Source organism: Anomaloglossus baeobatrachus, chromosome 6 (genome assembly GCF_048569485.1).
Source record: "Anomaloglossus baeobatrachus isolate aAnoBae1 chromosome 6, aAnoBae1.hap1, whole genome shotgun sequence".
Lineage (NCBI taxonomy): Eukaryota > Metazoa > Chordata > Amphibia > Anura > Aromobatidae > Anomaloglossus > Anomaloglossus baeobatrachus.
Genome location: NC_134358.1, coordinates 306989621 through 307002256, shown reverse-complemented (window position 1 = coordinate 307002256; position 12636 = coordinate 306989621). Strand labels below are relative to the sequence as shown.

The 12636-nt window shown below is 48.8% G+C and overlaps 1 protein-coding gene across 1 annotated transcript in view; it reads right to left on the bottom strand.

Annotated features, from left to right (window-relative positions):
• GALNT4 (polypeptide N-acetylgalactosaminyltransferase 4) overlaps positions 1-12636 on the bottom strand; it is a 125029-nt gene that overhangs the window by 36738 nt on the left and 75655 nt on the right. Inside the window, exon 6 of the mRNA XM_075314918.1 lies at positions 1904-2021. Coding sequence (XP_075171033.1) covers positions 1904-2021 — 118 coding nt within the window. The remainder of the gene's footprint in view (positions 1-1903; positions 2022-12636) is intronic.

The following is a 12636-nucleotide window of genomic DNA, read 5'->3' as shown; positions in this document are numbered from 1 at the left end:
CCAAGCTGCCTGTGCTCAATTGAAAAAGTCACAAAATACTACGGTACCCTACATTCACAAGATGAAAGCACTCTTAGGCTGTGTCCGCACTTTGCAGTTCAATTCCGCAGCGTGTAAGTCACTGCGTGTGTGTCTCAGAACGCAGCCGAAAAAGCGGCGTTCTGAGACGCATTCGGCAGAACGCAAAGTGCGGACATTCCTGGAGAGAATTCATGTCTTCTGGATGCTTTCTCTGCCATAGACAGAGTGGGAAAAGCATCCAGAACGCACATTTTTCACAGTACGCACCCACTCGGCTCTACAGCATCCCCATAGACTTGCAGCAGAGCCGAGTGGGACCGCACTGTCACTGTCATTGCTGGCTGCGGGACAGTGCCGCGCGATCAGAATGAACTTGGATGAACTTCACCCGACTTCATTGTGATCGCACTGCTCTGTGTGCCGCGGCTTGATTTGCGGTCACACGTAAAGGACTCACTTGTGATAGCAAATCCCCTGAGTGACTGCAGTGAGCCACGCGATCAGCTGTGCTTTCACTCAGGTTACTCGCGGTCACAGCTGCAGTCCTCCACTGGAGAGCGGTGGCCGCGAGTAACCTCAGTGACAGCACAGCTGATTGCGCGACTCACTTCAGTTGCTGCATGGAGCTCACAGGAGCGGCGGTGTTCTACTGCCGCTCCTGTCAGCTTTCGATGTAGCAGAGCTGGAAGCGTCGTAGGACCTTGCGTGGATTATGGCGGACCTGGAGGTGTTTTTGAGGGATTAATAAAGTGGTGAAAGAGGGTGTTTTTTGTCTTTCATTACAAAGAAAGGATTTTTTGGATGTGTGTGTTTATTTACTTTAACTTACAGGTTCATCATGGAAGGTATCTCGGGGAGACGCCTGCCATGATTAACCTAGGACTTAGTGGCAGCTATGGGCTGCTGCCATTAACTCCTTATTACCCCGTTTGCCACCACAACAGGGCAATTCGGGATGAGCCGGTAAAGTCTTGGGACTGTCGCATCTAATGGATGCGGCAATTCCGGGCGGCTGCTGGCTGATATTGTTAGGCTGGGGGGCTCCCCATAACGTGGAGCTCCCCATCCTTAAAATACCAGCCTCCAGCCGTATGGCTTTACCCTGGCTGGTATCCAAATGGGGGGGGACGGCACGTTGTTTTTTTTTCATTTATTTATTTACTTTATTTTACTGCTCGATATAGACACACCCACTGGCGGCTGTGACTGGTTGCAGTGAGACAGCTGTCACTCAGCGTGGGGGCGTGTCTGACTGCAACCAATCATAGGCGCCGGTGGGCGGGGGAAGCAGGGAATACGTGCTGGATTAATGAGCGGCCGGCATTTTCAAAAGAGAAGAAGCCGCCACAGCGTGAACGCCGTGCAGCGCCGTGCCGGTGATCGTGGATTGGTGAGTATGAGAGAAAGGGTGGGAGGGAGAGACCGACATGGACAGAGAGAGAGAGAGAAAGACGAAAGACCTGCCTTTGTTATGTTAAATAAAAACATGTGGATCGCAATAATAATGCAATGCAAGCGCACTGCTTCACATTTTGGCAGCGATTTTCTACAACTCATTGATTTCAATGGGTGTAGAACGCAGTCAAAATGGCAAAAACAATTGACATGCTGCTTCTTTGAACGCATGGTTTTTGCCCAAAATTATGCAAATTAAACGTAGCGTTTGGAAACGCAAAGTGGGGACAAGAAATTCATTTTCCATAGACTTTGCTGAAAAATCAAAACGCATGCCTTTTGGCATGAAAACGCTGCAGTTCAAAACGGACCTAAAATGCAGCTGAAACACAGGTGGAAACGGAAGGTGCGGACACAGCCTTATTCTGTTGAGAACTAAATACACCATATTTTACTCAAACCTAAACAGCTTTACATTAATACATACTCTGAAGGAAAGCTCCAAGTTTTCTCCACCCCAGACCTCCATGCCCATGTCATAAGTTCCAAGGTATTCAAAATATTTCTTGCTTACAGCAAACAGTCCACCAGCCATAGTTGGAGACCTAAAAGAATAAGACAAAAGTTTGACATCAAATTATAAATACCAGAAGGAAATAAACATTATACTGCCAACTATGCACAGAAAACCCTTCTGGTGTGATCACTTTGGAAATATGGCTTCAATAATCTAATTACTTTTTCTAAAAACACATGCAAAACTAAACTGCCAGGCAGTAACCATTGCCTTGTAAAGAGTAATTATGTTACTTTATACAGATATGATCATCCTCTTTGCTCTGTGATGTGAAATGGCTGACAGGGCGGCCTTTAGGCTTGGTGACCTTTTCGGTAAATAGTCAGGACAGCTCTGACATTGAACCAGTGGAATGACATTATGGTCTTGAAATCAGAATTTCAACTTTCTTCCAAGCGACAAACTATAAAAAGCTTGCAGAGGGGGCTGGAGCCTATTGATTGCTAAAATAAATAGGCCACTGTTCTCCAAGGCCTCTGCCCTTTCATTTTCATACTTTAAATTGTTTAATCAATACAAATTTCCCATTCACTTCAATGAGATTATAATATGATCTAAAATAAGGTCTGACATGTCATGCTACCATGTTATAGGATATATAATGTATGTATGTATGTATGTATGTATGTATGTATGTATGTATGTATGTATGTATGTGTGTGTGTGTGTGTGTGTGCACATACCTTGTCAGCGACGTAACTGTGACCGCTGAACAATCCCTCCCTCAAGGGGGAGGTGCGTTCGGCGTCATAGCTAAGCGGCCAGCCAATAGAAGTGGAGATGAGCGGGACGTAACATTCCGCCCACCTCCTTCCTTCCTCATTGCCGGTGGATCCAGGGGTAAGGAGATGTTTGTCGCTCCTGCGGTGTCACACATAGCGATGTGTGGTGCCGCAGGAGCGACGAACATCGTACCTGTGGCAGCAGCAATATTAAGGAAAGGAGCGACGTGTCAACGATCACCGTTTTTGAACAATTTTGCGATCGTTGATCGTCGCTCATTAGTGTTACACGCTGCGATGTCGCTACCATCGCCGGATGTGCGTCACTAACGACGTGACCCCGACGATATATCGGTAGCGCGGTGTCGCAGCGTGTAAAGCACTCTTAAGTGACTGATCACATGTCCGTGATTTTTTGCAGACTGAATGGTGAAACAAACTTGGCAAAGTAAGTTTATGGGAGGATGAAAAACAAACACAAAAATGGACAGAACTCTGATGCCATCGGTGTGTGGTCCATTTTTGTCTGACTGAAATATAGGAGAAGCTTGAGAAAAGTTTTTTTTTTTTCCCTCATCAATGGAAAAAAAAACCATCACATTCTGACCACACACACTAATGAATCTAGGTCCATTTTCTTGTACCGCAAAAAACCCCCCGACATCTTGAGTCCTAATGCTGTAAGTCTGCAATCACACATCATGGCGCGGTCTGATTTTTAATGGAAGAAGGAAAAAAAAATTGGAGGCCTCCAGCTGGAGGGGAAGCTCCATTTAGATCCTGCTCCACAAACTATGTGGTTTCCTTACAGGTGATTTCCACTTTCAATAAATTGGACCCCAAACCCTCTAAAATAACAAACAGATGAGGTATTCAAGCTCCCAGGTTCCATTGTAGATATTAGGAGTGCTGAAGTAAGAAGAGTCTGCTCACACTGCTGTCCACAGTGTCTCTATGACCCAATACTAGAGATACAGGTATCAGTGGTGTTGAGGTAAATAGAGGATGCTCACACTGCTGTCCACCGTGTCTCTATGACTCAATAATAAAGATACAGGTATCAGTGGTGTTGAGGTAAGAAGAGGATGCTCACACTGCTGTCCACTATGTCTTTCTGATTGAATACTGGAGATATATAGCAGGAGTTCTGAGGTTGCTCATACTGCTGCCCACCCTGACTTTCTGAATACTGAGCATCTGTTATAAGTTGAACATGACATTTACTATGTACTGTCAAGTTATGCTGAGAACAAAGCAGCATAGTTTTCCAGCACCTATCCTATAAACATTCTAAAGGCCGCTTTACACGCTGCGATATCAATACCGATATCGCTAGCATGGGTACCCGCCCCCATCGTTTGTGCGACACGGGCATATCGCTGCCCGTCGCGCACAAAATCGCGCACCCCTGTCACACATACTTACCTGCATAGCGACGTCGCTGTGACTGGCAAACCGCTTCCTTTCCAAGGAGGCGGTTCGTTCGCCGTCACAGCGACGTCACTAAGCGGCCGCCCAATCAAAGCGGAGGGGCAGAGATGAGCGGGATGAACATTCCGCCCACCTCCTTCCTTCCTCATTGCCGACGGGACGCAGGTAAGGTGATGTTCCTCGTTCCAGCGGTGTCACACATAGCGATGTGTGCTGCCGCAGGAACGACGAACAACATCACTGCTGCAGCAGCAACAATAATCGAGATTACGGGGGCATGTCACCAATTAGCGATTTTGAACGTTTTTGCAACGATTCAAAATCGCTAATAGGTGTCACACGCAACGATATCGCTAACGCGGCCGGATGTGCGTCACAAATTCCATGACCCCAACGACATTGCATTAGCGATGTCGTAGCGTGTAAAGTGGCCTTTAGGCTATGTGCCCACGTTGCGTTCTATTACGCAGCGTGCAAGTCACTGCATGTGCGTCTCAGGACGCAGCCGAAAAGCTGCATTCTGAGATGCATTGAAACTGCAGAATCCCTGCAGAATTCCTGCGTTCTGGATGCTTGCTCTGCCATGGGAAAAGCATCCAGCACGCACATTTTTGACAGTGCGGTCCTACTCGGCTCTGCTGCATCCCCATAGACTTGCAGCAGAGCCGAGTGGGACCACACTATCAAAAAGAGCATGGCTGGCTGCGAGACAGAGCCGCGCGATCAGAATGAACTCGGACAAATTTCACCAGACGTCATTGTGATCGCGCGGTTCTGTGCGTGTGCGCGGCTTGATTTGCGATCACATGTGAAGGACTCACTGGAGACCGCAAATCTCCTGAGTGACTGAAGTGAGCCGTGCGATCACCGGGGCCGTCACTCAGGTTACCCGCGGCCAGCTGGAGTATTCCATCCGAAACCTGTGGCCGCGGGTAACCTGAGTGACGTCTCCGCTGACAGCGCGGCTCACTTCAGTTTCTGCGTGGAGCTGACAGGAGCAGCAGTGTTCTACGGCGACTGTCAGCTTAATGTAGCAGAGCTGGATGCATCGTGGGACCTCATGAGGATTACGCCGAACCTGGAAGGGTGTTTGGGGATTTTAATAAAGTGGTGAAAGAGGGTGTTTTTTTGTCTTTTATTTCAAATAAAGATTTATTTGAAAGGCTGTGATTGGTTGCAGTGAGACAGTGGTCACTCAGCATGGGGGCGTGTCTGACAGCAACCAATCATAGGCGCCGGTGGGCGGGGGAAGCAGTGAATACGAGATGGAATAATAAGCGGCCGGCATTTTCAAAAGCTGGAGAAGCCGGCGCAGTGTGATAGCCGTGCAGTGCCGCGTCGGTGTTTGGTCAGTGATCGGTGAGTATGAGAGAGGGGGGAGAGGGATAGACCTACAGAGAGAGAGACCGACAGACAGACAGACAGACAGAGACCGACATTGCAACCAAAACGCACAAAAGAAGTGACATGTTGCTTTTGAGAACGCAGCATCTTGTCAGCAGCCGAAACGGTGCGTTCTAAAACACAACGTGGGGATGGAATTTGCACAATCTTCATAGATTGTGCTGGGGACGCAGGACGCATGCAGTTACACTGCAGTGCAATACGCAGCGTAACTGCATGCAAATACGCAATGTGTGCACATAGCCTAAGACCATTTTCTGTCAATGTAACAAGATGACAACAATTTTAACTCCGTAGTGAATGCCTTCCTAGACAAAACAGCCGTGACTTGGTGAGTAAAGGTATTTAGGAATTTATTTATAAGAGACATTTCCTTTAGTTATTTTTTTCTATTCCTGGAGAACCACTTTAGAGGATAGTGACCCTATGGATCTGTGTGGGTTCTACTGATCTTACATGAGAGAAGAAAAAAAACTTTTAAATAAGTGGAAGGTAATGGTGCACAAGAATATGTTACTAAAAAAAGTAATTGTTTCACAAATAGATACTTCAATACTAAATGATTTAATGTATGTTAGACAAGAACATTCTTTAAGATAGAAATGTTCCACGCCTATTGTATAATGCTGGAAAAAGGCGACATTAAAACTGTTGCACAACTTTAGGTATTGTGCCAATAACAAATTTAGATCACAGTTTATTTGGGGAAACCTTTAACAGGTGTAATTACAGTTAAGTAGTGGCAGATATTCTGTCCTGACAACATAAGAGAATACACATCCAATACTCATCTAAGAGCGATGAAACAAAGCACTGCGCTTTGTTACGCTTAGATACCAGTGAGTAGCAAATCTGTCATTACACAGCTTGGATATCTTTAGTTAGTGCTAGTGTCAGCTTAACAAGTAAAACCGGAAAGTCAGCTTGTTGATCTCGGAGAAATATGCAACACACCAAGAGAGAAAGGTCTACTGGCTGAAGAGTCACCTGCTCTTACAACTTAGTATATAAATGTATGTGTACAGTAATTGGATCCATGTAGTATTCTTTACAAAAGGTGCATATATGGTAGGATATAAAATTATGTAAAAAGATATACTAGAAAGGATTAAAATTAGGCCAAAATTTAGAGATTATCAAGTAATAATGGAAGTCATAGGCAGGTTTAGATCCAAACTGTCATCTCCAGTTAGCGGGTTGTAGGCTACATGCGCACGCTGCGTTTTTTTTCTGCATTTTTTGCTGCGTTTTTGGTGCCGTTTTGTTGTCAGAACTTTCTGACATTTGACTTCCCAGCAAAGTCTATGAGAAGTCAGATTTGCTATGCGCAGCTTGCAGTTTATTTGTCAGCGTTTTTTTTGTCAAAAGTTTGTGACAAAAAATAATGCAGCATGTTCATTCTTCCTGCGTTTTTGTCAACATTTGTCACAAAAACGCATGTTGTCGAAAATGCACCGAAAATACACCAACAATTACAAGCATTTTTTTTTTTACATTTCCAGGCTCTGACAACGTGCAGTTTTGGCTGCAGTTTGTCTGCAGTTTGTCAACACAAAAAGATGCAGCGTGCGCATGTAGCCTTAGGGCCGCTTTACACGCTACGACATCGCTAGCAATTGCTAGAGATGTCGAGCGCGATAGCACCCGCCCCCGTCGTTGTAACGATATGTGGTGATCGCTGCCGTAGCAAACATTATCGCTATGGCAGCGTCACACGCACATACCTATGCAGCGATGTCGCTGTGACAGGCGAACCCCCTCCTTTCTAAGGGGGCAGTTCATTCAGCGTCACAACGACGTCACAGCAGAGTCACTGAACCGCCGCCCAATAGAAAGAGGGGAGGAGATGAGCATCTGGAACATGTCGCCCACCTCCTTCCTTCCTCCTTTTCCGGTGGACGCAGGTAAGGAGATGTTTGTCGTTCCAGCGGCGTCACACATTGTCGTTCCTGCGGCAGCAGACATCGCTAACAACATCGTTACTGCAGCAGCAACGATAATTGAGAATAGGGGGGCATGTCACCGATGAGCGATTTTGAACGTTTTTGCGACCATTCAAAATCACTCATAGGTGTCACACACAACGACATCGCTAAAGCGGCCGGATGTGCGTCACAAATTCCGTGACCCCAACGAGATCCATTTAGCGATCTCGTAGTGTGTAAAGCCACCCTAAGTCTAGTTGTGTGCATTTCCCAAGAGTACTAACCAAAGAGTTTCCTCCCACTCTTTAAAGATTACATGTAAATAGGAAAAACACTCTACAAAAAAGATCCAAACTTCTAACATAGTTATGTGTAGTGCACATGGGTGGAATTGGGGTGTATGTCGCTGTGGGGTGCACTTAAAGATTGATGAGCAGCCCACCTGGTCTAAAAGTAAGCTAGCATTGTCCACTACAAAGTCTATATACACCAACAAAAAAAAAAATAAGTTTAGCCCTATTTCCACCTTTAAATCATGACTCCAGTGATTTGTTTTATTTGTTTGTTTTTTTTGTTTTTTTTTTTTTAAATACACCGCTAATGTGGACTTTAAATCTAAGGCACCCTATCTAATACCTTTGGATGGCTTCACCTTCAATAGCTGCCATACTGATCGGTCCTGGACTTTTGTGACCTGCCAGCATGTTCCAGTGTTTCATGGAGCCTGCCAGAGGTCATTAATAAGAATGCATCTCTATGCAAGTATCTTTCGTTCTCTCATAGATATGCATTGAGAGCTTGGGATGTACCTTCTGACTTCTGCCCAGTCAGAAGTTACGGTCACAAAATGGCACTGCAGCAGTGTCGGTAAAAGGTGAAGATGCTAAAATGTGAGCATAAAACAGGGGGCTTACATTTAAAGCGCCATTCCAGTGCTAAAAACGGTGCTTAACCTGACCCATAAGCTGTACAAATCCACTGAGAAACAAGGTTTCGTTTTATCGCTCCCCACCCCCTTAAGGTGATTTCAAACAAAACTAAAATAATGTGCTTGCATAAGTGTGGACACTGTAGCAAAGACAAGTAGGACTGGCCTAAATTCTAGCAATACAGGTGCTAGTCTGCTTAATTAGGTGCAGCTGGCTAGCATTGAATAAGAACCAGTGTGTTCACCAGGGTCTCTCAGTCTGCTAGGGATGTTGAGCAGAGAGTAGGGTATTGAAGCTGCAGCGATGTCGTAGCGTGTAAAGCGGCCCTAAGGCTACATGCAGTAACGTGTGGACACTGCAGCCTGTTCAGTGTGAACTGTGCCTAGAGCTGAACACTTCTGTTTGGTGCTGGAAGCCACTGGAGATCAGGCTGAAACTGGTAGAACCATATCTCTCGTTTGGGTCAAGTTTGCTCCAGGAAATCAGACTGTAGTATCACCTTATTGATAAAACACTTGTTCACTTAAAGGGGTTATCCGGCTTATTTTGACTTTTTTTTATTATTTCCCTATTGGGCTACATTGGGGCAGGTAAGTAGATAGTGAGCACTTACCTGCCCTGCTGTCAGCCCCTCTCCCCCGGCTCAGAGTGGTCATGTGACCGCTCCTGCCGCGATTTTGCTGCTTCCGGTCATTTCATGTCAACATGGGCAGGGCCATGTTGACATGCAAATCTGGAACAGCATGTTGCCGCCCTGCTGGGCTGTACAGTGTGTGGAGTCCCCGCCCCCTTCCCTGCCCCTCCCACACATTCCCCCGCACACCGTACTCTGCCCACAACCTCCCCCTGCACTGCTGTGGGATCCGTGACTTGGGGGAGGGGCCTGCCTGCGGCTGCCGTGGTGTCAGTGCCAGCACCGGGCCCCCTGCTCAGTATCGCACATTCAAATATACCGGCATCGCAGATCACAGATGCCGATATATTTGAAAGTGCTGATGAGAGGGAGCGCAGCGCTGCTTCTCATCACTGCCCCGCTGTCTGTGCTCTCTTCAGCACAGCGGTGACGTCACTACTGTGCTGATATGTCCAGAGCACAGACAGCGCGCGAACGTGTAGGAGCGGAGGGGACCGAGGACGGGTGAGTATGTACTTTCCCTATGGTGGTAGTGGGGGGGTCGGTGCAGAGCGCTGTGTTTGTGTGTGTGTGTGTCTGTGTGTGTGTGCGGTGCAGAGCCATATGTGTGTGATGTGCAGAGCCATATGTGTAGGCGCAGTGCAGAGCCATATGTGTGTGTGGTGCAGAGCCATATGTGTGTGTGGTGCAGAGCCATATGTGTGTGTGTGCGGTGCAGAGTCCGATGTGTGTGTGATGCAGAGCCATGTGTGTGATGCAGAGCCATGTGTGTGTGATGTGCAGAGCCATATGTGTAGGTGCAGTGCAGAGCCATATGTGTGTGCGGTGCAGAGCCATATGTGTGTGTGCGGTGCAGAGCCATATGTGTGTGTGCGGTGCAGAACCATATGTGTGTGTGTGTGATGCAGAGTCATGTGTGTGTGTGCGGTGCAGAGCCATATGTGTGTGCGGTGCAGGGCCATATGTGTGTGTGTGTGCGGTGCAGAGCCATATGTGTGTGTGCGGTGCAGAGTCCAATGTGTGTGTGATGCAGAGCCATATGTGTGTGTGTGTGCGGTGCAGAGCCATATGTGTGTGTGCGGTGCAGAGTCCGATGTGTGTGTGATGCAGAGCCATATGTGTGTGTGCGGTGCAGAGCCCCATGTGTGTGTGCGGTGCAGAGCCCGATGTGTGTGCGGTGCAGAGCCATATGTGTGTGTGGTGCAGAGCCATATGTGTGTGTGGTGCAGAGCCATATGTGTGTGTGGTGCAGAGCCATATGTGTGTGTGCGGTGCAGAGTCCGATGTGTGTGTGGTGCAGAGCCCGATGTGGGGCTGTTATTTGCAATGCTGTAGTGATAACAGGTCAGTGCTGGGGCAGAATACTGACATGGAAGGTGTGTGCAGGGGGCGAGGCTGGACACTGGGGTGGGGCTGGACACTGAGGCCGGGTGGTGCCAGCTGTGACTGGGAGGTTTGGCACAGGAAGTGGTCATGTTTGCTGGAGCTGAATGTAAACAAAGAGCTGCAGAGAATAAAAGGGATAATTCAAGAGCAACAAAAGTTAGTAAACAAAAAATAACAATGTAGGGGCGTTTTATATGACAATACAGCACAGATTAGCTTAACAAAAATGTTTGAGTTTATGTCGGACAACCCCTTTAAGAAGTGCTAATCATTATGTATGGGCCCAACCAGGGCCGTATTTACCACTAGGCACCCGTGGTCCGGTGCCTAGGGCGGCAGATTGTGAGGGGCGGCACCCTCTGGCAGCAAAAAAAAAAAAAAAAATTTTTTTTTTTTTTTTTTACATTTTTTTTTTTTGTGGCCGCCGAGCACAGGGAGCTGATTGACCCCGGAACTGCCGGCGCCTGCACTTCCGGGGTCACAGGCGCGCGCCAATCAGCTCCTTCCTCTGTGCTGCGTCCACTGCTGTGTGGACGTCACATGCAGAGCTCGCAGCAGGACGCTGCGGAGGACGCCGTGATGGAAGCCGGTGTCAGAAGAGGATACTCACGTGAGCCAGGAAGATGGCGGCGGGCACTGGAGCAGGTAAGTGGATTCATAAGGAGCGTGGGAGTGTCTCTAATGCAGACCAGAGATCTGCGCATGCGGGGGGAGAGGCGGCAAAGGCAGATACTGGAGGGAGGCAGAGGCTGAGACTGGGGGGAGGCTGGAGGGAGGCAGAGGCTGAGACTGGGGGGAGGCTGGAGGGAGGCAGAGGCTGAGACTGGGGGGAGGCTGGAGGGAGGCAGAGGCTGAGACTGGAGAGAGGCAGTGGCTGAGACTGGGGGAGGCTGGAGGGAGGCAGAGGCTGAGACTGGAGAGAGGCAGAGGCTGAGACTGGGGGGAGGCTGGAGGGAGGCAGAGGCTGAGACTGGAGGGAGGCAGAGGCTGAGACTGGAGGGAGGCTGGAGGGAGGCTGAGGCGGAGACTGGGGCAGGCTGAGGCTGGGGGGAGGCAAAGGCTGAGACTGGGGAAGAGAGGCTGATGCTGAGGGAAGATAGAGGCTGATGCTGGGGGAGAGAGGCTGATGCTGGGGGAGTGGGAGAGAGGGGCTAATGCTAGAGACAAAGGACAAGGGATGAGGGATAGTGCAATGACAAAATCGATTGGGTGGGGGGAGTGTAAGGACTCAGAATAAGAGGGGGCAGCATTGGGAGCTCATTGTGAAGAAGGGGCAGCATGTGTGGGATCAGTATGGAGTGGAGCAATGTAGGGGAGTCAATATCAAGAGTGGGGTAGTGTGTGTGTGGGGGGTCTCAGCATAAGCGTTAGTGTGGTGGTCTTAGCATGAGTGGGGCAACATGAAGGTCTCATTATGGAAAAGAGGAAGGTAGCATTAGGAGCTCATGGAGAGGGACAGCATGCATGGGACATTGTGAGAAGGGGGCAGCATGCATGGGACACTGAGGAGGGGGCAGCATGCATGAGACATTGTGAGGAGGGGGCAGCATGCATGGGACATTGTGAGGAAGGAGCAGCATGCATGGGACATTGTGAGGAGGGAGCATCAAGCATGAGACATTGTGCGGAGGGAGCAGCATGCATGGGACATTGTGAGGAGGGAGCAGCATGCATGGGACATTGTGAGGCGGGAGCAGCATACATGAGACATTGTGAGGAGGGGGCAGCATGCATGAGACATTGTGAGGAGGGAGCAGCATTCATGGGACATTGTGAGGAGGGAGCAGCATGCATGGGACATTGTGAGGAGGGGCAGCATGCATGGGACATTGTGAGGAGGGAGCAGCATGCATGGGACATTGTGAAGAGGGGGCAGCATGCATGGGACATTGTGAGGAGAGAGCAGCATGCATGGGACATTGTGAGGAGGGGGCAGCATGCATGGGACATTGTGAGGAGGGGGCAGCATGCATGGGACATTGTGAGGAGGGGGCAGCATGCATGGGACATTGTGAGGAGGGGGCAGCATGCAAGGGACATTGTGAGGAGGGGGCAGCATGCAAGGGACATTGTGAGGAGGGAGCAGCATGCATGGGACATTGTGAGGAGGGGTCAGCATGCATGGGACATTGTGAGGAGGGGGCAGCATGCAAGGGACATTGTGAGGAGGGGTCAGCATTCATGGGACATTGTGAGGAGGGGGCAGCATGCA